The following is a 21,019-nucleotide window of genomic DNA, read 5'->3' on the forward strand; positions in this document are numbered from 1 at the left end:
TCCTTAAGAGCCTGGACAGGTGTGTGTGTCCAGTGTGTCCAGTAAGAGTGTGGACAGGTGTGTGTATATACAGTCTGTCCAGTAAGAGTCTGGACAGGTGTGTGTGTCCAGTGTGTCCAGTAAGAGTCTGGACAGGTGTGTGTGTATATACAGTGTGTCCTTAAGAGTCTGGACAGGTGTGTGTGGACAGGTGTGTGTATATACAGTCTGTCCAGTAAGAGTCTGGACAGGTGTGTGTGTCGATACTACGCAATACTGACTCACACACACACATTACCCAACAAAACCCAACTCAACCGCTTTGCAGAGATCACACTATTACACCACCTAACGCAACAGGCCACAGTCACGCTCCCACACACCCTGCAGCCCCTCTTGAGCAACACCAGCACCAGGAAGGCTGCAGCTGTGGGAGCCAGTATCTGCACCACAGACAGGTGACACCTCCTGTCTGCATGCCAGTGGGTGTGCAGTCGGCAGCACCAGTCCCTGCAGTGTTGTGTATATACCCCAGGAGTGCACTATAAATACTCCAGGAGTACAGTGTATAGACCCCACGAGTGCACTATAAATACTCCAGGAGTACAGTGTATAGACCCCAAGAGTGCAGTATATATACTCCAGGTGTGCAGTGTCGTGTATATACCCCACGAGTGCACTATAAATACTCCAGGAGTAGTGTATAGACCCCAAGAGTGCAGTATATATACTCCAGGTGTGCAGTGTCGTGTATATACCCCACGAGTGCACTATAAATACTCCAGGAGTACAGTGTATATACCCCAGGAGTACAGTGTATATACTCCAGGTGTGCAGTGTCATGTATATACCCCACGAGTGCACTATAAATACTCCAGGAGTACAGTGTATATACCCCAGGAGTACAGTATAAATACTCCAGGTGTGCAGTGTATAGACCCCAAGAGTGCAGTATATATACTCCAGGTGTGCAGTGTCATGTATATACCCCAAGAGTGCAGTATATATACTAAAGGAGTACAGTATATATAATCCAGGTGTGCAGTATATTCACTGCAGGTGTGATCTCTGTAACCCCACTGTCACCCTGACACAGGACACAGGTGCAGACGTGTTGTTACAGACTGAGTGTCTGTTCAGGAGTGATGATGAAGGGTGTCAGTGTGGGGCTCTGGGTGACTCTATCCTCTCTCCAGCTCCAGTGTCCAGTCTCTGTCTGTAACCCCACTGTCCCCCTGACACAGGACACAGAGGTGCAGACGTGTTGTTACAGACTGAGTGTCTGTTCAGGAGTGATGATGATGATGAAGGGTGTCAGTGAGGGGCTCTGGGTGACTATCCTCTCTCCAGCTCCAGTGTCCAGTCTCTGTCTGTAACCCTACTGTCCCCCTGACACAGGACACAGAGGTGCAGACATGCTGTTTGTTCTTACTCCTCCCTGTCTCTCTCTACAGCTCTTCTCAATAAAATCCACATTCGTGTTTTGTTAGAGCTTTGAAAGAAAACAACCAAGTGTTTCCAAGCAGCTTAGAATGTGAGTCACCAGCTCGTGGCCGCACCCAGACAGCCCCACCCTCCTCCTCTCCGACTCAACCAGCTCCACTGGAGCTAAACAGGGGATTAGAGTGTTGCCAGAGCAGTAACACTTGGTAAACATTCAGACATCCTCAACAGCAACAGACATACCCCCGCTCTGCTCCGCTGGGTGGGACAGGAGATCATGTCATGGGCTTCAGCGGAATCGAGTTCCTCTCCCTCTCCCAGTAGGATTGGAGTAGTTCTGTTTCTGCCAGGTGTGGTCATCCTGGGATCAGATATTTTAGGGAAGTTTTGTCCAATTGCAGTGCAGCAGGAAACATCTGTCTGCTTAACCCACTGGCAGTACGAGCACAACCTGTCCTCTCTGGACAGTCAGGTCTGCCTGTGTCCAGTGCCTCTGGCCAGGCTGTGGTCCCTGAGCCTGTCTTCTCTGGACAGCCAGGTCTGCCTGTGTCCAGTGCATCTGGCCAGGCTGTGGTCCCTGAGCCTGTCTTCTCTGGACAGCCAGGTCTGCCTGTGTCCAGTGCATCTGGCCAGGCTGTGGTCCCTGAGCCTGTCCTCTCTGGACAGCCAGGTCTGCCTGTGTCCAGTGCATCTGGCCAGGCTGTGGTCCCTGAGCCTGTCCTCTCTGGACAGCCAGGTCTGCCTGTGGTCACTGAGCCCATACTTCACCAGGGACAGTGTCCTCATGCTCTCACCCACCTTCACAGGCACCAGAGTCACTGCAGACACAAAGCTCAGGAAAACAGCTGGAATTTCCAAGTCACCGCATCTGGAAGACAGATGTTGACGCTGTGGTGGGGCTCCACATCTGGCTCAAACTGCCTGTGATAAACCTCCGAGAGACTGAGCACACAAGCAGGGACCAGTGTCCGCCTCCGAGCGTCCTTGTCAGACCCTGCGCAGGCCGGCGCTGTACTGCGGTCGAACCCCGCTCCTCGCCGGGGGGGGGGCACACCCTGGGGCAGCGGCAGGGTTTCAGTTCCAGAGAGCAGAGAGGAAACCGCTTGTGCTGTGGCACCCACTAGTGGCAGCTGTGGAAATGACACCCCCCCACCCCCAGCATGAGCTCTGGCCCTGAGCACCCCCCCACCCAAGAGCAGAGACACCCCTCAGGGCCCACAGCCAGGGGGCCCGGTCCCAACCCCTGCAGGAGGGGTTGTAAGGAAGAGGCAGACACACAGAAGTACTTTGCATCAGGATTTATTCATGAAACCATCACACAGACCGCCTGCAGGAGGGCTCTCACCTGGGGGCAGGAGAGAAGAGGGTCAGCACGCCGCTGGGAGGGGGGGCACTACGGAGCAGAGCCCACTACCATCACCACCCAAGTGCAGTACCAGAGCTTGTCCAGCAGGGGGCAGCAGACTCACCTGCCCTGTTCCTGGGGCAGGATGAAGGGGCCTGTCCGCACAGTCACTCCGCCATCCCTGTCCTCCCCGGCCACCGGCATCCCGGGCTCTGTGGGGGGGTACAGGTGAGCGCCCCGCTCAGGAATGTAGGTGTGGCTTTGGGGTCACAGCTCATTTACTGTCCCCAAGTCCCTTAACCCCGTGACCTCTGCCCCTCACCTGGGGGCCTGAAGCAACGCTCGCTGCAGTTCCTCTCGCTGGGGGAGCAGACCTCAGTGGCGCACAGGATGTAGACCTGAGAGAGAGAGAGAGAGAGAGAGAGAGAGAGAGAGAGACCCCACTGAGCACCGCCGCAGGGACGGGCCCCCTAGGGCCTCCCACACCGCCCGCCACGCCCCGGGCACCCCACCTCCTCGTCCAGGTAGTGGCCCGTCTTGGGGTCAACGAACTGGAAGGTCTTGATGGAGAAACGGCGCCGCTGGGCACTGGGGCTCCCCGGGATGTGCAGCGTGGAGGGGTACGGGTCCCGAGGGTTGGGGCACCTGGACAGCGAGAGCAAGAGGTGAATCAACCCCCCCCCCAGGCACACCGACACCCCGCCCCCCCAGCGGGACGCCTCTCACCCGTCGTAGATGAGCACCCAGGCGGCCTGCGCGGATCTGGGGTACGCCACACAGTAGTGCACCAGCAGCACCAGGCTGGGGTCGGGGGGCGACACGAGCCGCACCTCCAGGAACAGGGGGGCCTTCAGGCTGAGGCGCAGGGGCAGCTGGCGCTCGGGGTAGTAGCGGCTGTAGCACTTGCCTGCAGGGGGGGAGGGAGAGGTCACTGCAGACCCGCCCCCGGCTGCCGGGCCGGTCCGGTCCGGAGCGGAGCGGTCACTCACTGCGGGCCACGCGGATCTGCACCCGGAGCTCCCCGGTGGACACGGTGTCGGGCGGCGGGGGCCGGCTGCGCACGAAGAAGCCGGCGCTGGCAGTGGGGCCCGGCGCGTAGGAGCACTGCACCCGCAGCCTGTAGGGGGCCACCCTGCCCACCTGCCCGTACTGGCCCACCGCCACGGGCACGGTCCCGCGGACCTCCGCCGTGTAGACCCTCGTCCGGCCCGCGCCCTGGTCACGAGAGGGGCGCCGTCACACAGACCCCTGGCCCCCCGAGACCCCCACCCCCACGCTCACTCACCGACACCCTGGCGCCACACGCCCGCAGCCCGAACTTGAAGACCGCGACGCGGCGGGTCAGGAGGACGGGCCGGCACCCCGCCCTCTGCCGCCCGCCCACCCGCAGGCTGCGGGGGTCTACCCGTGGGGTCACCGAGTCCCGCGAGATGGAGAAGACGAAGTGGCCGTCCCTGGTGCAGGCTGGGAGGGACAGAGGGGCGTCATGAGGTCACCCCACTCACCCCAGTTTACAATCAGTCAACCACAGCCAAGTCCCAGACATGTCGGGGTCCCCCCCTACCGTTCATGGGGTAGTAGCAGCCACCGGCCTCTCCTGCCCCCACACAACAGCCTCTGGACACACAGGCTGCAGCGCCGATGGAGGGAGCGCCACACGCCACCTGCTGGTCAGCCGGGATACTGCAGCCTGCGGGAAGAGCAGGCAGCCCGATGAGCTGGACACCGGGCCGGTCTCCCTCCCTCCCTCCCCCCAGGGATCAATCCCAGCGTCTCCGGGAAGAGAGGAGGTGACCACTGCCCCAGCGCACCAGCCACCCCCCATGGGCCCCCACGGCCAGGCCTGCCGGATCAGGGTCCCCTGCAGATACGGGGGCGCCATCACCTACCTGAGGCCCCGGGTCGCTCGGCTCTGGGAATGTACCCCTCCGGCTCAGGAGCCTCCTCTCCCTCACACAGGCCTGGCAGCACTTCAGGTCTCTTCCCAGGCCTCTTTCCTGGTTTCCCGCTGGGCCTCTTTCCTGGTTTCCCGCTGGGCCTCTTTCCTGGTTTCCCGCTGGGCCTCTTTCCTGGGGTCTTTCCGGGCCTCTTTCCGGGTTTCCCGCTGGGCCTCTTTCCTGGGGTCTTTCCTGGGGTCTTTCCTGGTTTCCCGCTGGGCCTCTTTCCTGGGGTCTTTCCGGGCCTCTTTCCTGGGGTCTTTCCGGGCCTCTTTCCTGGGGTCTTTCCAGGCCTCTTTCCAGGGGTCTTTCCGGGCCTCTTTCCGGGCTTCCCGCTGGGCCTCTTTCCAGGGGTCTTTCCGGGCTTCCCGCTGGGCCTCTTTCCAGGGGTCTTTCCGGGTTTCCCGCTGGGCCTCTTTCCTGGTTTCCCGCTGGGCCTCTTTCCTGGTTTCCCGCTGGGCCTCTTTCCAGGGGTCTTTCCGGGTTTCCCGCTGGGCCTCTTTCCTGGTTTCCCGCTGGGCCTCTTTCCTGGTTTCCCGCTGGGCCTCTTTCCAGGGGTCTTTCCGGGCCTCTTTCCTGGTTTCCCGCTGGGCCTCTTTCCTGGGGTCTTTCCGGGCCTCTTTCCTGGTTTCCCGCTGGGCCTCTTTCCGGGGGTCTTTCCGGGCCTCTTTCCTGGTTTCCCGCTGGGCCTCTTTCCGGGGGTCTTTCCGGGCCTCTTTCCTGGGGTCTTTCCGGGCCTCTTTCCTGGGGTCTTTCCAGGCCTCTTTCCAGGGGTCTTTCCGGGCCTCTTTCCGGGCTTCCCGCTGGGCCTCTTTCCAGGGGTCTTTCCGGGCTTCCCGCTGGGCCTCTTTCCAGGGGTCTTTCCGGGCTTCCCGCTGGGCCTCTTTCCTGGTTTCCCGCTGGGCCTCTTTCCTGGTTTCCCGCTGGGCCTCTTTCCAGGGGTCTTTCCGGGTTTCCCGCTGGGCCTCTTTCCTGGTTTCCCGCTGGGCCTCTTTCCTGGTTTCCCGCTGGGCCTCTTTCCTGGTTTCCCGCTGGGCCTCTTTCCTGGTTTCCCGCTGGGCCTCTTTCCAGGGGTCTTTCCGGGCCTCTTTCCTGGTTTCCCGCTGGGCCTCTTTCCTGGGGTCTTTCCGGGCCTCTTTCCTGGTTTCCCGCTGGGCCTCTTTCCTGGGGTCTTTCCGGGCCTCTTTCCTGGTTTCCCGCTGGGCCTCTTTCCGGGGGTCTTTCCGGGCCTCTTTCCTGGTTTCCCGCTGGGCCTCTTTCCTGGGGTCTTTCCGGGCCTCTTTCCTGGGGTCTTTCCGGGCCTCTTTCCTGGGGTCTTTCCGGGCCTCTTTCCTGGTTTCCCGCTGGGCCTCTTTCCTGGTTTCCCGCTGGGCCTCTTTCCTGGTTTCCCGCTGGGCCTCTTTCCTGGTTTCCCGCTGGGCCTCTTTCCTGGTTTCCCGCTGGGCCTCTTTCCGGGGGTCTTTCCGGGCCTCTTTCCTGGTTTCCCGCTGGGCCTCTTTCCTGGGGTCTTTCCGGGCCTCTTTCCTGGGGTCTTTCCGGGCCTCTTTCCTGGGGTCTTTCCGGGCCTCTTTCCTGGGGTCTTTCCGGGCCTCTTTCCTGGGGTCTTTCCGGGCCTCTTTCCTGGTTTCCCGCTGGGCCTCTTTCCTGGTTTCCCGCTGGGCCTCTTTCCGGGGGTCTTTCCGGGCCTCTTTCCTGGTTTCCCGCTGGGCCTCTTTCCGGGGGTCTTTCCGGGCCTCTTTCCTGGTTTCCCGCTGGGCCTCTTTCCGGGGGTCTTTCCGGGCCTCTTTCCTGGTTTCCCGCTGGGCCTCTTTCCGGGGGTCTTTCCGGGCCTCTTTCCTGGTTTCCCGCTGGGCCTCTTTCCGGGGGTCTTTCCGGGCCTCTTTCCTGGTTTCCCGCTGGGCCTCTTTCCGGGGGTCTTTCCGGGCCTCTTTCCTGGTTTCCCGCCGGGCCTCTTTCCTGGGGTCTTTCCGGGCCTCTTTCCTGGGGTCTTTCCGGGCCTCTTTCCTGGTTTCCCGCTGGGCCTCTTTCCTGGTTTCCCGCTGGGCCTCTTTCCTGGGGTCTTTCCGGGCCTCTTTCCTGGTTTCCCGCTGGGCCTCTTTCCAGGGGTCTTTCCGGGCCTCTTTCCTGGTTTCCCGCTGGGCCTCTTTCCGGGGGTCTTTCCGGGCCTCTTTCCTGGTTTCCCGCCGGGCCTCTTTCCGGGGGTCTTTCCGGGCCTCTTTCCGGGGGTCTTTCCGGGCCTCTTTCCTGGTTTCCCGCTGGGCCTCTTTCCTGGTTTCCCGCTGGGCCTCTTTCCAGGGGTCTTTCCGGGCCTCTTTCCTGGTTTCCCGCTGGGCCTCTTTCCGGGGGTCTTTCCGGGCCTCTTTCCTGGTTTCCCGCCGGGCCTCTTTCCGGGGGTCTTTCCGGGCCTCTTTCCGGGGGTCTTTCCGGGCCTCTTTCCTGGTTTCCCGCCGGGCCTCTTTCCTGGGGTCTTTCCGGGCCTCTTTCCTGGGGTCTTTCCGGGCCTCTTTCCTGGGGTCTTTCCGGGCCTCTTTCCTGGTTTCCCGCTGGGCCTCTTTCCTGGTTTCCCGCTGGGCCTCTTTCCAGGGGTCTTTCCGGGCCTCTTTCCTGGTTTCCCGCTGGGCCTCTTTCCAGGGGTCTTTCCGGGCCTCTTTCCTGGTTTCCCGCTGGGCCTCTTTCCGGGGGTCTTTCCGGGCCTCTTTCCTGGTTTCCCGCCGGGCCTCTTTCCGGGGGTCTTTCCGGGCCTCTTTCCGGGGGTCTTTCCGGGCCTCTTTCCGGGGGTCTTTCCGGGCCTCTTTCCGGGGGTCTTTCCGGGCCTCTTTCCTGGGGTCTTTCCGGGCCTCTTTCCTGGTTTCCCGCTGGGCCTCTTTCCAGGGGTCTTTCCTGGTTTCCCGCTGGGCCTCTTTCCAGGGGTCTTTCCTGGTTTCCCGCTGGGCCTCTTTCCGGGCGTTTTCCCTGGTTTCCCGCTGGGCCTCTTTCCGGGGGTCTTTCCGGGCCTCTTTCCAGGGGTCTTTCCTGGTTTCCCGCTGGGCCTCTTTCCGGGGGTCTTTCCGGGCGTTTTCCCTGGTTTCCCGCTGGGCCTCTTTCCGGGGGTCTTTCCGGGCCTCTTTCCGGGTTTCCCGCTGGGCCTCTTTCCTGGGGTCTTTCCGGGCCTCTTTCCAGGGGTCTTTCCTGGTTTCCCGCTGGGCCTCTTTCCGGGCGTTTTCCCTGGTTTCCCGCTGGGCCTCTTTCCAGGGGTCTTTCCGGGCGTTTTCCCTGGTTTCCCGCTGGGCCTCTTTCCGGGGGTCTTTCCGGGCGTTTTCCCTGGTTTCCCGCTGGGCCTCTTTCCGGGGGTCTTTCCGGGCGTTTTTCCTGGTTTCCCGCTGGGCCTCTTTCCGGGGGTCTTTCCGGGCGTTTTTCCTGGTTTCCCGCTGGGCCTCTTTCCGGGGGTCTTTCCGGGTGTTTTTCCTGGGGTCTTCCCTGGTGTCCCGCTGGGCCTCTTTCCGGGGGTCTTTCCGGGCGTTTTCCCTGGTTTCCCGCTGGGCCTCTTTCCGGGGGTCTTTCCGGGCGTTTTCCCTGGTTTCCCGCTGGGCCTCTTTCCGGGGGTCTTTCCGGGCGTTTTTCCTGGTTTCCCGCTGGGCCTCTTTCCGGGGGTCTTTCCGGGCGTTTTTCCTGGTTTCCCGCTGGGCCTCTTTCCGGGGGTCTTTCCGGGTGTTTTTCCTGGGGTCTTCCCTGGTGTCCCGCTGGGCCTCTTTCCGGGGGTCTTTCCGGGCGTTTTCCCTGGTTTCCCGCTGGGCCTCTTTCCGGGGGTCTTTCCGGGCGTTTTCCCTGGTTTCCCGCTGGGCCTCTTTCCGGGGGTCTTTCCGGGCGTTTTTCCTGGTTTCCCGCTGGGCCTCTTTCCGGGGGTCTTTCCGGGTGTTTTTCCTGGGGTCTTCCCTGGTGTCCCGCTGGGCCTCTTTCCTGGGGTCTTTCCGGGTGTTTTTCCTGGGGTCTTCCCTGGTGTCCCACTGGGCCTCTTTCCAGGGGTCTTTCCGGGCCTCTTTCCTGGTTTCCCGCTGGGCCTCTTTCCAGGGGTCTTTCCTGGTTTCCCGCTGGGCCTCTTTCCAGGGGTCTTTCCTGGTTTCCCGCTGGGCCTCTTTCCGGGCGTTTTCCCTGGTTTCCCGCTGGGCCTCTTTCCGGGGGTCTTTCCGGGCGTTTTCCCTGGTTTCCCGCTGGGCCTCTTTCCGGGGGTCTTTCCGGGCCTCTTTCCAGGGGTCTTTCCTGGTTTCCCGCTGGGCCTCTTTCCGGGGGTCTTTCCGGGCGTTTTCCCTGGTTTCCCGCTGGGCCTCTTTCCGGGGGTCTTTCCGGGCCTCTTTCCGGGTTTCCCGCTGGGCCTCTTTCCTGGGGTCTTTCCGGGCCTCTTTCCAGGGGTCTTTCCTGGTTTCCCGCTGGGCCTCTTTCCGGGCGTTTTCCCTGGTTTCCCGCTGGGCCTCTTTCCAGGGGTCTTTCCGGGCGTTTTCCCTGGTTTCCCGCTGGGCCTCTTTCCGGGGGTCTTTCCGGGCGTTTTCCCTGGTTTCCCGCTGGGCCTCTTTCCGGGGGTCTTTCCGGGCGTTTTTCCTGGTTTCCCGCTGGGCCTCTTTCCGGGGGTCTTTCCGGGCGTTTTTCCTGGTTTCCCGCTGGGCCTCTTTCCGGGGGTCTTTCCGGGTGTTTTTCCTGGGGTCTTCCCTGGTGTCCCGCTGGGCCTCTTTCCGGGGGTCTTTCCGGGCGTTTTCCCTGGTTTCCCGCTGGGCCTCTTTCCGGGGGTCTTTCCGGGCGTTTTCCCTGGTTTCCCGCTGGGCCTCTTTCCGGGGGTCTTTCCGGGCGTTTTTCCTGGTTTCCCGCTGGGCCTCTTTCCGGGGGTCTTTCCGGGCGTTTTTCCTGGTTTCCCGCTGGGCCTCTTTCCGGGGGTCTTTCCGGGTGTTTTTCCTGGGGTCTTCCCTGGTGTCCCGCTGGGCCTCTTTCCGGGGGTCTTTCCGGGCGTTTTCCCTGGTTTCCCGCTGGGCCTCTTTCCGGGGGTCTTTCCGGGCGTTTTCCCTGGTTTCCCGCTGGGCCTCTTTCCGGGGGTCTTTCCGGGCGTTTTTCCTGGTTTCCCGCTGGGCCTCTTTCCGGGGGTCTTTCCGGGTGTTTTTCCTGGGGTCTTCCCTGGTGTCCCGCTGGGCCTCTTTCCTGGGGTCTTTCCGGGTGTTTTTCCTGGGGTCTTCCCTGGTGTCCCACTGGGCCTCTTTCCTGGGGTCTTTCCGGGCGTTTTTCCTGGTTTCCCGCTGGGCCTCTTTCCTGGGGTCTTTCCGGGTGTTTTTCCTGGGGTCTTTCCGGGTGTCCCGCTGGGCCTCTTTCCTGGGGTCTTTCCGGGTGTCCCACTGGGCCTCTTTCCTGGGGTCTTTCCGGGTGTCCCACTGGGCCTCTTTCCTGGGGTCTTTCCGGGTGTTTTTCCTGGGGTCTTTCCCGGTGTCCCACTGGGCCTCTTTCCGGGTGTTTTTCCTGGGGTCTTTCCTGGGGTCCCACTGGGCCTCTTTCCTGGGGTCTTTCCGGGTGTTTTTCCTGGGGTCTTTCCGGGTTCCCCGCTGGGCCTCTTTCCTGGGGTCTTTCCGGGTGTCCCACTGGGCCTCTTTCCTGGTCTCCCACTACAGCAGTGTTCTGAGCACTGCTTGGGATCTGGACAGGGTTCAGAGTTCACCCTCCCTCCATGAGGTCTGCCAGGACTGGGGTGCCTGTGGTGGGGCTCCTCTCTGCCAGACACTGGGTGCCTGGGGGGTTTCTGCAGGACTGGGGTGGGGTGACCGGGGTGCCTGTGGTGGGGCTCCTCTCTGCCAGAACCGGGGTGCCTGGGGGGTTTCTGCAGGACTGGGGTGGGGTGCCTGGGGGGCTCCTCTCTGCCAGAACCGGGGTGCCTGTGGTGGGGCTCCTCTCTGCCAGAACCAGGGTGCCCGTGGGGTTTCCGCAGGACTGGGGTGCGGTCAGGTCTCAGAGAAGCAGGATGTCTCTTCTCTCGGGAAACAGAGAGCAACGCAACACTTGGGGTCCCTTCCTCTGTGTGGGGGTGCAGCCCAGCAGCTCCTGCGGGGCTGGGGATCCCCCCAGCGGCGGTCCGGTCCGCGCTGACCAGCGCCAGGGTCAGCGTCCAGCACAGCGCAAACAGGGGGGGCAGCGCCGGCCCCCCCCGTCTCCTCCTGCACGTCATCGCGCCGGAGCGGAGATCTCGGGGCGCCCACGGCTCGCGGGACAGACGGACGGACTCGGATCGGGGAGCAAGAGAAGCGCGAGAAGGCAGCCGGAGAGCTCGTGGGTACGGTCACAGGACGGAATGAGGTGCGTGTCTCCTCCGCGCGCTTTTATAGGGACAGGGCGGCGGGGGTTAATTAAGTGTTGATTGAGAGAAGATACTCACGAGGAAAGCGGCGCCGTTCAGGGGGAAAGTCAGTGCGATTAAACAAGCACCGCCTGCAGACGGGCCGCCATTAACACCCGTGGGTCACCCACAGCCAGGACAGCCCCACCGAGAGTCAGGAACCCCGGCTGTCAGCGCGGCCGACAGCTGTTCTGTAAAATATTCCCCGAATTTCTCTTTTCTCAAGGAATACATTTCATCGACTTTATTCAATAAATGCGTTACTATTTGCCTTTTTTAGCTGTTTGTTCAGTATAGCCCCCTGAGTCAGAGGCCGGTCCGGTTCGGCAGAGTCCAAATCAGCACCTCGAGGCTCCAGATCGCAGACAGATTCGCGACGTGACTTCGGGACGAGACGTTTCTCGGGACGAGCGAATAACACTGCTGCTCCGGGCCCGGTCCAGTTCACTTGTGCGAAAGTGCAACTTTATTTCACGACAGACATCTCGCAATAAATACATACTCGTGCAGAGTCATGCGATCTCTCTATCTGACGACGGTTCCTCCATCAGAGCGAGTGGGCGTCGGGGAGTCTCTGCCGGGGTCCAGTCCCGCAGGAGCTCGGGGAACGGGGTACCCCCTCGCTCCCCGCTCTGCTGGGCTGGACGAGAGCGCTCCTCTCGCTCCTCAGTCCTGTTTCCAGGACGGACTCCTGCAGATCATGTCCAGCTCAGCTCAGAAGAGTCCGGCTCTCATGGCGTGGTCAGTGTGTCCAGTGAGGTGCCCACAGACTGCGTGTATAGGGGTACAGTACTGTGTGTATAGGGTGTGTACAGTACCATGCATGTATAGGGGCTACAGTAACGTGTGTATAGGGTACAGTACTGTGTGTATATAGGGGGTACAGTGGTGTATATAGGGGTACAGTGCTGTGTATATAGGGTGTATACAGTACTGTGTGTATAGGGGTACAGTACCGTGTGTGTATAGGGTGTATACAGTACTGTGTGTATAGGGGTACAGTGCTGTGTATATAGGGTGTATACAGTACCGTGTGTGTATAGGGGTTACAGTACGGTGTGTGTATAGGGGGTACACAGTACTGTGTGTATATAGGACAAGAGACAGAAGCAGAGGATTAAACACAGTCAATAACACCAGACTGTATTATTGTGTATAGGGTGTGAACAGTACTGTGTGTATAGGGGTACAGTGATGTGTGTATAGGGGTACAGTACAGTGTGTGTATAGGGTGTACACAGTACCGTGTGTATAGGGGGTACAGTACAATGTGTATATAGGGTGTGTACAGTGCCGTGTGTATAGGGGTTACAGTACGGTGTGTGTATAGGGGGTACACAGTACTGTGTGTATATAGGGGGTACACAGTACTGTGTGTATATAGACAGAAGCAGAGGATTAAACACAGTCAATAATACACCAGACAGCAGAGGTTTATATAGCTGGAAATTCACATTTAAGGAATTTTCCACAGGTAGAGTGTTTCATTACAGGGATTTCCGGAACACACACACAATTCCTGGGATGTACTCCTCTTCGGGACTTTCTTCCCAGATGGGCCGCTGGAATTTGGGGATGTGCCTCTCAGTCACCTTCTCCAGGAGGCCCTGATCCAGGAACTCCTGCAGCTCAGAGAGGCTCCGCTGTCGGAAGTCAGCACTGTCTCCCCGGAGTGTGAAACAGAGTACGCCCCCTGCAGGGAGACATGGGAATAACACCAGGAATCCCACTGCTGTTGTGTGTCCCAGTAAGCGAGGCAGTGCTGTGTGTGTTGTGTTGTACTGTGGCTCAGTGGGGGAGGCAGTGCTGTGTGTGTGGGGGGGGAGTTTTATTTAATTTCTATTACATCTATTATTATGTAACCTTATTTTCATAACCTCAGTTTTGTGATTTTTGTGTTTTTGTGAATTTTGTGATTCATGTGATTCTTGTGATTTTTTGTGAGCTCGCAGAAAAGATATTTCATTGGCAACAACTACTGCTGCACGCTGTATTGTTGTGCATTTTATAAATAAACTTTGATTTGATTTGATTTTGATTTGGGTGTTGCTGTAGCTGGCTGCTGTCAGTGAGCTTCAGGACCAGCTGGCTGAGGGCTCTTCTCTGGGCTCAGCTCTGGCTCAGCAGGGTCTTGTGGTGCTGGGAGCTCTGCTCACTGGTTCTCAGGGGTGACCGGGGCTGTAGTGCTCTCTGTGCCTCAATCCCTCTCCCCTCTCTCTCTGTGCCTCAATCCCTCTCCTCCTCTCTCTCTGTGCCCCTCAATCCCTCTCCCCTCTCTCTCTGTGCCTCAATCCCTCTCCTCCTCTCTCTCTGTGCCTCAATCCCTCTCCTCCTCTCTCTCTGTGCCTCAATCCCTCTCCTCCTCTCTCTCTGTGCCTCAGTCCCTCTCCCCTCTCTCTCTGTGCCTCAATCCCTCTCCTCCTCTCTCTCTGTGCCTCAATCCCTCTCCTCCTCTCTCTCTGTGCCTCAATCCCTCTCCTCCTCTCTCTCTGTGCCTCAGTCCCTCTCCTCCTCTCTCTCTGTGCCTCAGTCCCTCTCCTCCTCTCTCTCTGTGCCTCAATCCCTCTCCTCCTCTCTCTCTGTGCCCCTCAGTCCCTCTCCCCTCTCTCTCTGTGCCTCAATCCCTCTCCCCTCTCTCTCTGTGCCTCAATCCCTCTCCCCTCTCTCTCTGTGCCTCAATCCCTCTCCTCCTCTCTCTCTGTGCCTCAATCCCTCTCCTCCTCTCTCTCTGTGCCCCAGTCCCTCTCCCCTCTCTCTCTGTGCCTCAATCCCTCTCCCCTCTCTCTCTGTGCCTCAATCCCTCTCCTCCTCTCTCTCTGTGCCTCAATCCCTCTCCTCCTCTCTCTCTGTGCCTCAATCCCTCTCCCCTCTCTCTCTGTGCCTCAGTCCCTCTCCCCCTCTCTCTCTGTGCCTCAATCCCTCTCCTCCTCTCTCTCTGTGCCTCAGTCCCTCTCCTCCTCTCTCTCTGTGCCTCAATCCCTCTCCTCCTCTCTCTCTGTGCCCCTCAGTCCCTCTCCCCTCTCTCTCTGTGCCTCAATCCCTCTCCCCTCTCTCTCTGTGCCTCAATCCCTCTCCTCCTCTCTCTCTGTGCCTCAATCCCTCTCCCCTCTCTCTCTGTGCCTCAATCCCTCTCCTCCTCTCTCTCTGTGCCTCAATCCCTCTCCCCTCTCTCTCTGTGCCTCAATCCCTCTCCTCCTCTCTCTCTGTGCCCCAGTCCCTCTCCCCTCTCTCTCTGTGCCCCAGTCCCTCTCCCCTCTCTCTCTGTGCCTCAATCCCTCTCCTCCTCTCTCTCTGTGCCTCAATCCCTCTCCTCCTCTCTCTCTGTGCCTCAATCCCTCTCCCCTCTCCTCCTCTCTCTCTGTGCCTCAATCCCTCTCCCCTCTCTCTCTGTGCCTAAGTCCCTCACCCCTCTCTGGACAGCCAGGTCTGCCTGTGTCCAGTGTCTCTGGCCAGCCTGTGGTCACGGAGCCTGTCCTCTCTGGACAGCCTGCTCACTGGTTCTCAGGGTTGACCGGGGCTGTAGTGCTCTCTGCTGCATGTTGGTCAGCGGTGTGTACCGGCCTCAGTCGCCCCGCGGGTGTCGTGTGGTGTCTTTCCCTCACCTGGCTTCAAGGCTCCCAGGAGTTCAGGGACAGCCGACCACGGAACCCCTCCTCCCTGGAACGCCCCCACTGCCACCACGATGTCGTACACGCCTGCACAACACAACACACAAGCACAAACACAGCGTCAAGCGCCCTCCCGCACACAGAGGGAGACCGGAGGCAGACAGACTCACTGGACTCCAGCGACGCCGTGCCATTTCCCAGCAGGCCGTGTATCAGCTTCTGGTACCGCCCCTTCCTCTCTGCCACCTCCATCATCGGCAGGCAGGCATCAACGCCGTGGAACCGACGAAACCCAAACTTGAACATCTGTGGGAGCATCTTTGACGTGAATGTTGGCAGAGAAGAAAGAAAGGCCCGAAGGCGGCCAGACTGTCGCAGGGCTGCAGCTCACAAGAGGGAATGTAGAGCAGGATCCAGCTGGAAAAACAACTGGAGACACTGCTGTCGGCTGAGTGGAATCCCTCAGGAAACTGCAGGACCATTGTTCACTGTGCACTGCAGTTCACAGGTCACTGCAATACAGGTCACTGCAGTACACAGGTCACTGCAGTACAGGCCACTACAACACACAGGTCACTGCAGTCCACAGGTCACTGCAGTCCACAGGTCACTGCAACACACAGGTCACTGCAACACACAGGTCACTGCAGTCCACAGGTCACTGCAGTCCACAGGTCACCACTGCAGTCCACAGGTCACTGCAGTCCACAGGTCACTGCAGTACAGGCCACTACAACACACAGGTCACTGCAGTCCACAGGTCACTGCAGTCCACAGGTCACTGCAGTCCACAGGTCACTGCAACACACAGGTCACTGCAACACACAGGTCACTGCAGTCCACAGGTCACCACTACAGTACACAGGTCACTGCAGTACACAGGTCACTACAGTCCACAGGTCGCCACTGCAGTCCACAGGTCGCCACTGCAGTCCACAGGTCACTGAAACACAGGCCACTGCAGTCCACAGGTCACCACTACAGTACACAGGTCACCACTACAGTACACAGGTCACTGCAGTCCACAGGTCACCACTGCAGTCCACAGGTCACCACTACAGTACACAGGTCACCACTACAGTACACAGGTCACTGAAACACAGGTCACTGCAGTCCACAGGCCACTGCAGTCCACAGGTCACCACTACAGTACACAGGTCACTGCAGTCCACAGGTCACCACTACAGTACACAGGTCACTGCAGTCCACAGGTCACCACTACAGTACACAGGTCACTGCAGTCCACAGGTCACCACTACAGTACACAGGTCACTGAAACACAGGTCACTGCAGTCCACAGGCCACTGCAGTCCACAGGTCACCACTACAGTACACAGGTCACTGCAATGTACAGGTCACCACTACAGTACACAGGTCACTGAAACACAGGTCACTGCAGTCCACAGGCCACTGCAGTCCACAGGTCACTACAATACAGGTCACTGCAGTCCACAGGTCACTGCAGTCCACAGGTCACCACTGCAGTCCACAGGTCACCACTGCAGTCCACAACAATGCAATACAGGGGGAGATGCGGTGCTCTGTGGCTCAGGTTCTGTGCCTGTGGCTGGAAGGTTGCTGGTTCAAATCCCGCGGCCAGTAGAGGAATCCTACTCCCTTGGGCCCCTGAGCAAGGCCCCTCACCCCAGCTGCTTCAGGGGCGCCGTATAAATGGCTGACCCTGCGCTCTGACCCCCAGCTTCTCTCCCTGTCAGTGTGTCTCATGGAGAGCAAGCTGGGGTCTGTGAAAAGACGAATTCCAAATGCAAGAAATTGTATATGACTAATAAAGTGATCTTATCTCTTATCTGAAAAGCACAGTGCACTACAATACAGGTCATTACAATACACAGATCACTGCAATAGAGATCTCAACAGCACAGTGCACAATACACTCCCAGCACTGTGCAACAGACTCCAGCACGGAGCACTCCTGCAATTTAATACTAGACAACCTTAGAGTTCATACAGACTGTTTCTCACAGGGAATCGGAATAAAAAATAACAGAATATTCTTTTAATGTTTCCGCTGGTTACAAGAGCAAGCCAGGCCAGTGAGTAAACCTGCCCAGTACCTCGTCAGCCACCAGGCCTGTCCCACACGCAGCATCCAGGACCAGAAGACACCCCCTCCGGTCTCCCTGCTGCCCCTCCTCAAACAGGCCTGCCACTGTCTCCGCCAGGAAATAGGGGGCTCGGTACCCCATGGGCTGGATATCCTGAGAGAGAGGGGTTAATACACACACTCCTCCTGCACACTACTGTACACTGACACTGCACTGAGAGAGAGGGGTTAATACACACACTGCTCCTGCACACTACTGTACACTGACACTGCACTGAGAGAGAGAGGGGTTAATACACACACTCCTCCTGCACACTACTGTACACTGACACTGCACTGAGAGAGAGAGGGGTTAATACACACACTCCTCCTGCACACTACTGTACACTGACACTGCACCGAGAGAGAGAGGGGTTAATACACACACTCCTCCTGCACACTACTGTACACTGACACTGCACCGAGAGAGAGAGGGGTTAATACACACACTCCTCCTGCACACTACTGTACACTGACACTGCACTGAGAGAGAGAGGGGTTAATACACACACTCCTCCTGCACACTACTGTACACTGACACTGCACTGAGAGAGAGAGGGGTTAATACACACACTCCTCCTGCACACTACTGTACACTGACACTGCACTGAGAGAGAGAGGGGTTAATACACACACTCCTCCTGCACACTACTGTACACTGACACTGCACTGAGAGAGAGAGAGGTTAATACACACACTCCTCCTGCACACTACTGTACACTGACACTGCACTGAGAGAGAGAGGGGTTAATACACACACTCCTCCTGCACACTACTGTACACTGACACTGCACCGAGAGAGAGAGGGGTTAATACACACACTCCTCCTGCACACTACTGTACACTGACACTGCACCGAGAGAGAGAGGGGTTAATACACACACTCCTCCTGCACACTACTGTACACTGACACTGCACCGAGAGAGAGAGAGGTTAATACACACACTCCTCCTGCACACTACTGTACACTGACACTGCACCGAGAGAGAGAGGGGTTAATACACACACTCCTCCTGCACACTACTGTACACTGACACTGCACCGAGAGAGAGAGGGGTTAATACACACACTCCTCCTGCACACTACTGTACACTGACACTGCACCGAGAGAGAGAGGGGTTAATACACACACTCCTCCTGCACACTACTGTACACTGACACTGCACCGAGAGAGAGAGGGGTTAATACACACACTCCTCCTGCACACTACTGTACACTGACACTGCACCGAGAGAGAGAGGGGTTAATACACACACTCCTCCTGCACACTACTGTACACTGACACTGCACCGAGAGAGAGAGGGGTTAATACACACACTCCTCCTGCACACTACTGTACACTGACACTGCACCGAGAGAGAGAGGGGTTAATACACACACTCCTCCTGCACACTACTGTACACTGACACTGCACCGAGAGAGAGAGGGGTTAATACACACACTCCTCCTGCACACTACTGTACACTGACACTGCACCGAGAGAGAGGGGGGTTAATACACACACTCCTCCTGCACACTACTGTACACTGACACTGCACCGAGAGAGACGGGGGTTAATACACACACTCCTCCTGCACACTACTGTACACTGACACTGCACTGAGAGAGAGAGAGGGGTTAATACACACACTCCTCCTGCACACTACTGTACACTGACACTGCACTGAGAGAGAGAGGGGTTAATACACACACTTCTCCTGCACACTACTGTACACTGACACTGCACTGAGAGAGAGAGGGGTTAATACACACACTCCTCCTGCACACTACTGTACACTGACACTGCACTGAGAGAGGGGTTAATACACACACTCCTCCTGCACACTACTGTACACTGACACTGCACTGAGAGAGAGAGAGGGGTTAATACACACACTCCTTCTGCACACTGCTGTACACTGACACTGCACTGAGAGAGAGAGGGGTTAATACACACACTCCTCCTGCACACTACTGTACACTGACACTGCACTGAGAGAGAGAGGGGTTAATACACACACTCCTCCTGCACACTACTGTACACTGACACTGCACTGAGAGAGAGAGGGGTTAATACACACACTCCTCCTGCACACTACTGTACACTGACACTGCACTGAGAGAGAGAGGGGGGTTAATACACACACTCCTCCTGCACACTACTGTACACTGACACTGCACTGAGAGAGAGGGGTTAATACACACACTCCTCCTGCACACTACTGTACACTGACACTGCACTGAGAGAGAGGGGTTAATACACACACTCCTCCTGCACACTACTGTACACTGACACTGCACTGAGAGAGAGAGGGGTTAATACACACACTCCTCCTGCACACTACTGTACACTGACACTGCACTGAGAGAGAGGGGTTAATACACACACTCCTCCTGCACACTGACACTGCAGTGTGGTAAGACAGTGTTCAGAGAGCTGAAGTACCTTCTCGTGGTAGGGAGCCCATGTCTTGTAGAACTCCAGACGCTCCTCCAGGCCCTGCAGGCTGTTGATCTTCTTGAGGTTTCCGACAGCGTCTCCTGGGACAGCCATCACGAGGCACAACTGCCCGACCCGAGATCCGCTCGGCTCCCTCCGTGTCCTCTGCGCTGCTCTTCTGAAGGGACTGTCTCCCAGTGCAGGTGGGACACGGTCTGTGTCTGGACCGGCTCCGGACCCGTGTCCTCTCCGGGTGGATGCCGACGGGGTTGGAGTCCGGCTTGAAAGTCGAGTTATTTATTGCTGTGAAGTTATTCATTGACGCCGCACGGAGCTGCCGGGGGGCAGGGCGGGTCCGACTGCGCGCTCCCGGAAGAGCGGGAGGTTCCTCGCTCCGCCGCTCCCGGCCCAGTGTACTGGTCTCGTACTGTACTGGTCCCGGAGCCCGGTTCCCTGGGGCGTGTTCCGGGGTGCGAGGCGGTCTGGGACTGGGCTGGCTAAGCGTGCCCCCCGCCGGAGAGAGAGAGTCCTGTTAACTCGTAATAACACAGGGAGCCATGTTGAACACTGCCGTGTAATCTCGCAGTGACATGGTCGTGAGAGCTCAAGACATCCACCCGTGTTGTAAGCACGCGATCCAGATGGGGAAATGACACACACAGGACACACAGCCCCACTCCCACGGGGCCAGTCTCGCGGGAATCCACTAACCCACCGGCATGTCTGCACGAGACCCTGGAGGAGACCCACGCGAACGTGGGCAGAACACGCAAACTCCACACGGACACGCCGCACCCACGCAACCGCCCCCAGCAATGCCGAGCACAGCGCCGCCCCGCGTACAAACGCCCCCCGCCGGAGAGCTGCTGTGTGCTGCGCGGCTCCGAGTCCCCGATCCGCTGGGCTGTGGAGTGACCTGGGGGCACTCGTGGACTCCAGAGATCTGCGTGGAGTACTGACACCCTCATGCCAGCCCAGCTGCCCTCGGACCCCTCGTCTCCTCCGAGTCTGCCGGTCGGCACTGCTCGGGGTGGACATGAAGGGTCACTTGCTTTTGTGAAGCGTCTCGGGGCGACCTTGTAGTGAAAGGCGCTATATAAACAGCAATTGAATTGACCCCGAGCCCGGCCGGGTCGCGCTGCAGACTTCCGGCTCCGGGCAGCTCGGACCGGCTCTGGTGCTGTGCGCGTCTCCGTCTCCGAACCCTGTTCCTACCCGGGAGCCTCAGGGAGCAACCCGCCTGTGGGTCTGAATGATTAATTGATTGATTGATTAATAATGGAGTAATATCGATCCCCACTGGACAGCCGCAGTGATTCACCGCCCGAACCCGGACACCTCGCCCGCCGGTGCGCCCTCACTCCGTGACCCAATTAAGACACGAGCGGATTTAAATGAATTCATCATTCCCCGCTCTCGGCTCCGTGTCTCCGTGTCCCCGTGTCCGCGTGAGAACGCGGGGGACGGGCGCGTGCCGGATTGGCCCGAACCGGGCCGGCTGCAGGCCAGCAGGGCGCCTGTCGGAGTATAAATAGGCGTGCCTCGGACCCGTGCCCTCATCACACTCTCCGCGGTCTGTCTTTTTCTCTGGTTTTGTCTTTTTTCTTCCCCTGCAGGCGTCTCGCTCAGCCGGTACCCCGGAACTACCCGCACCCCGAGATCTTCGCTCCGGCGCGATGACGTGCAGGAGGAGACGGGGGGGGCCGGCGCTGCCCCCCCTGTTTGCGCTGTGCTGGACGCTGACCCTGGCGCTGGTCAGCGCGGACCGGACCGCCGCTGGGGGGATCCCCAGCCCCGCAGGAGCTGCTGGGCTGCACCCCCACACAGAGGAAGGGACCCCGAGT

At 58.8% G+C, this 21,019-nt stretch overlaps 3 protein-coding genes across 3 annotated transcripts; all 3 read right to left on the reverse strand.

Moving 5' to 3' along the window:
- Nucleotides 1-2,705: 2,705 nt before the first annotated feature.
- Nucleotides 2,706-4,415, reverse strand: LOC138241987 (zona pellucida sperm-binding protein 4-like). Its single transcript, XM_069196508.1, has 8 exons — nt 4,332-4,415; nt 4,053-4,231; nt 3,757-3,982; nt 3,494-3,674; nt 3,280-3,412; nt 3,090-3,165; nt 2,892-2,979; nt 2,706-2,767 (listed from the first exon to the last, which is right to left on the reverse strand). Exons 1-8 carry the CDS (start codon nt 4,336-4,338, stop codon nt 2,764-2,766), a joined length of 894 nt encoding a protein of 297 aa, XP_069052609.1. The 5' UTR covers nt 4,339-4,415; the 3' UTR covers nt 2,706-2,763.
- A 324-nt stretch (nt 4,416-4,739) lies between these two features.
- Nucleotides 4,740-10,876, reverse strand: LOC138241962 (trichohyalin-like). The gene is made up of 2 exons (XM_069196291.1): nt 10,373-10,876; nt 4,740-10,319 (listed from the first exon to the last, which is right to left on the reverse strand). Exons 1-2 carry the CDS (start codon nt 10,874-10,876, stop codon nt 4,740-4,742), a joined length of 6,084 nt encoding a protein of 2,027 aa, XP_069052392.1.
- A 1,601-nt stretch (nt 10,877-12,477) lies between these two features.
- On the reverse strand, nt 12,478-19,465 carry LOC138242013 (methyltransferase-like protein 27). Its single transcript, XM_069196638.1, has 5 exons — nt 19,182-19,465; nt 16,728-16,871; nt 14,823-14,958; nt 14,647-14,739; nt 12,478-12,737 (listed from the first exon to the last, which is right to left on the reverse strand). Exons 1-5 carry the CDS (start codon nt 19,287-19,289, stop codon nt 12,532-12,534), a joined length of 687 nt encoding a protein of 228 aa, XP_069052739.1. The 5' UTR covers nt 19,290-19,465; the 3' UTR covers nt 12,478-12,531.
- Between the last annotated feature and the right edge of the window lie 1,554 nt (nt 19,466-21,019).

The sequence above is a fragment of the Lepisosteus oculatus genome, chromosome 12, assembly GCF_040954835.1.
Source record: "Lepisosteus oculatus isolate fLepOcu1 chromosome 12, fLepOcu1.hap2, whole genome shotgun sequence".
Taxonomy (NCBI): domain Eukaryota; kingdom Metazoa; phylum Chordata; class Actinopteri; order Semionotiformes; family Lepisosteidae; genus Lepisosteus; species Lepisosteus oculatus.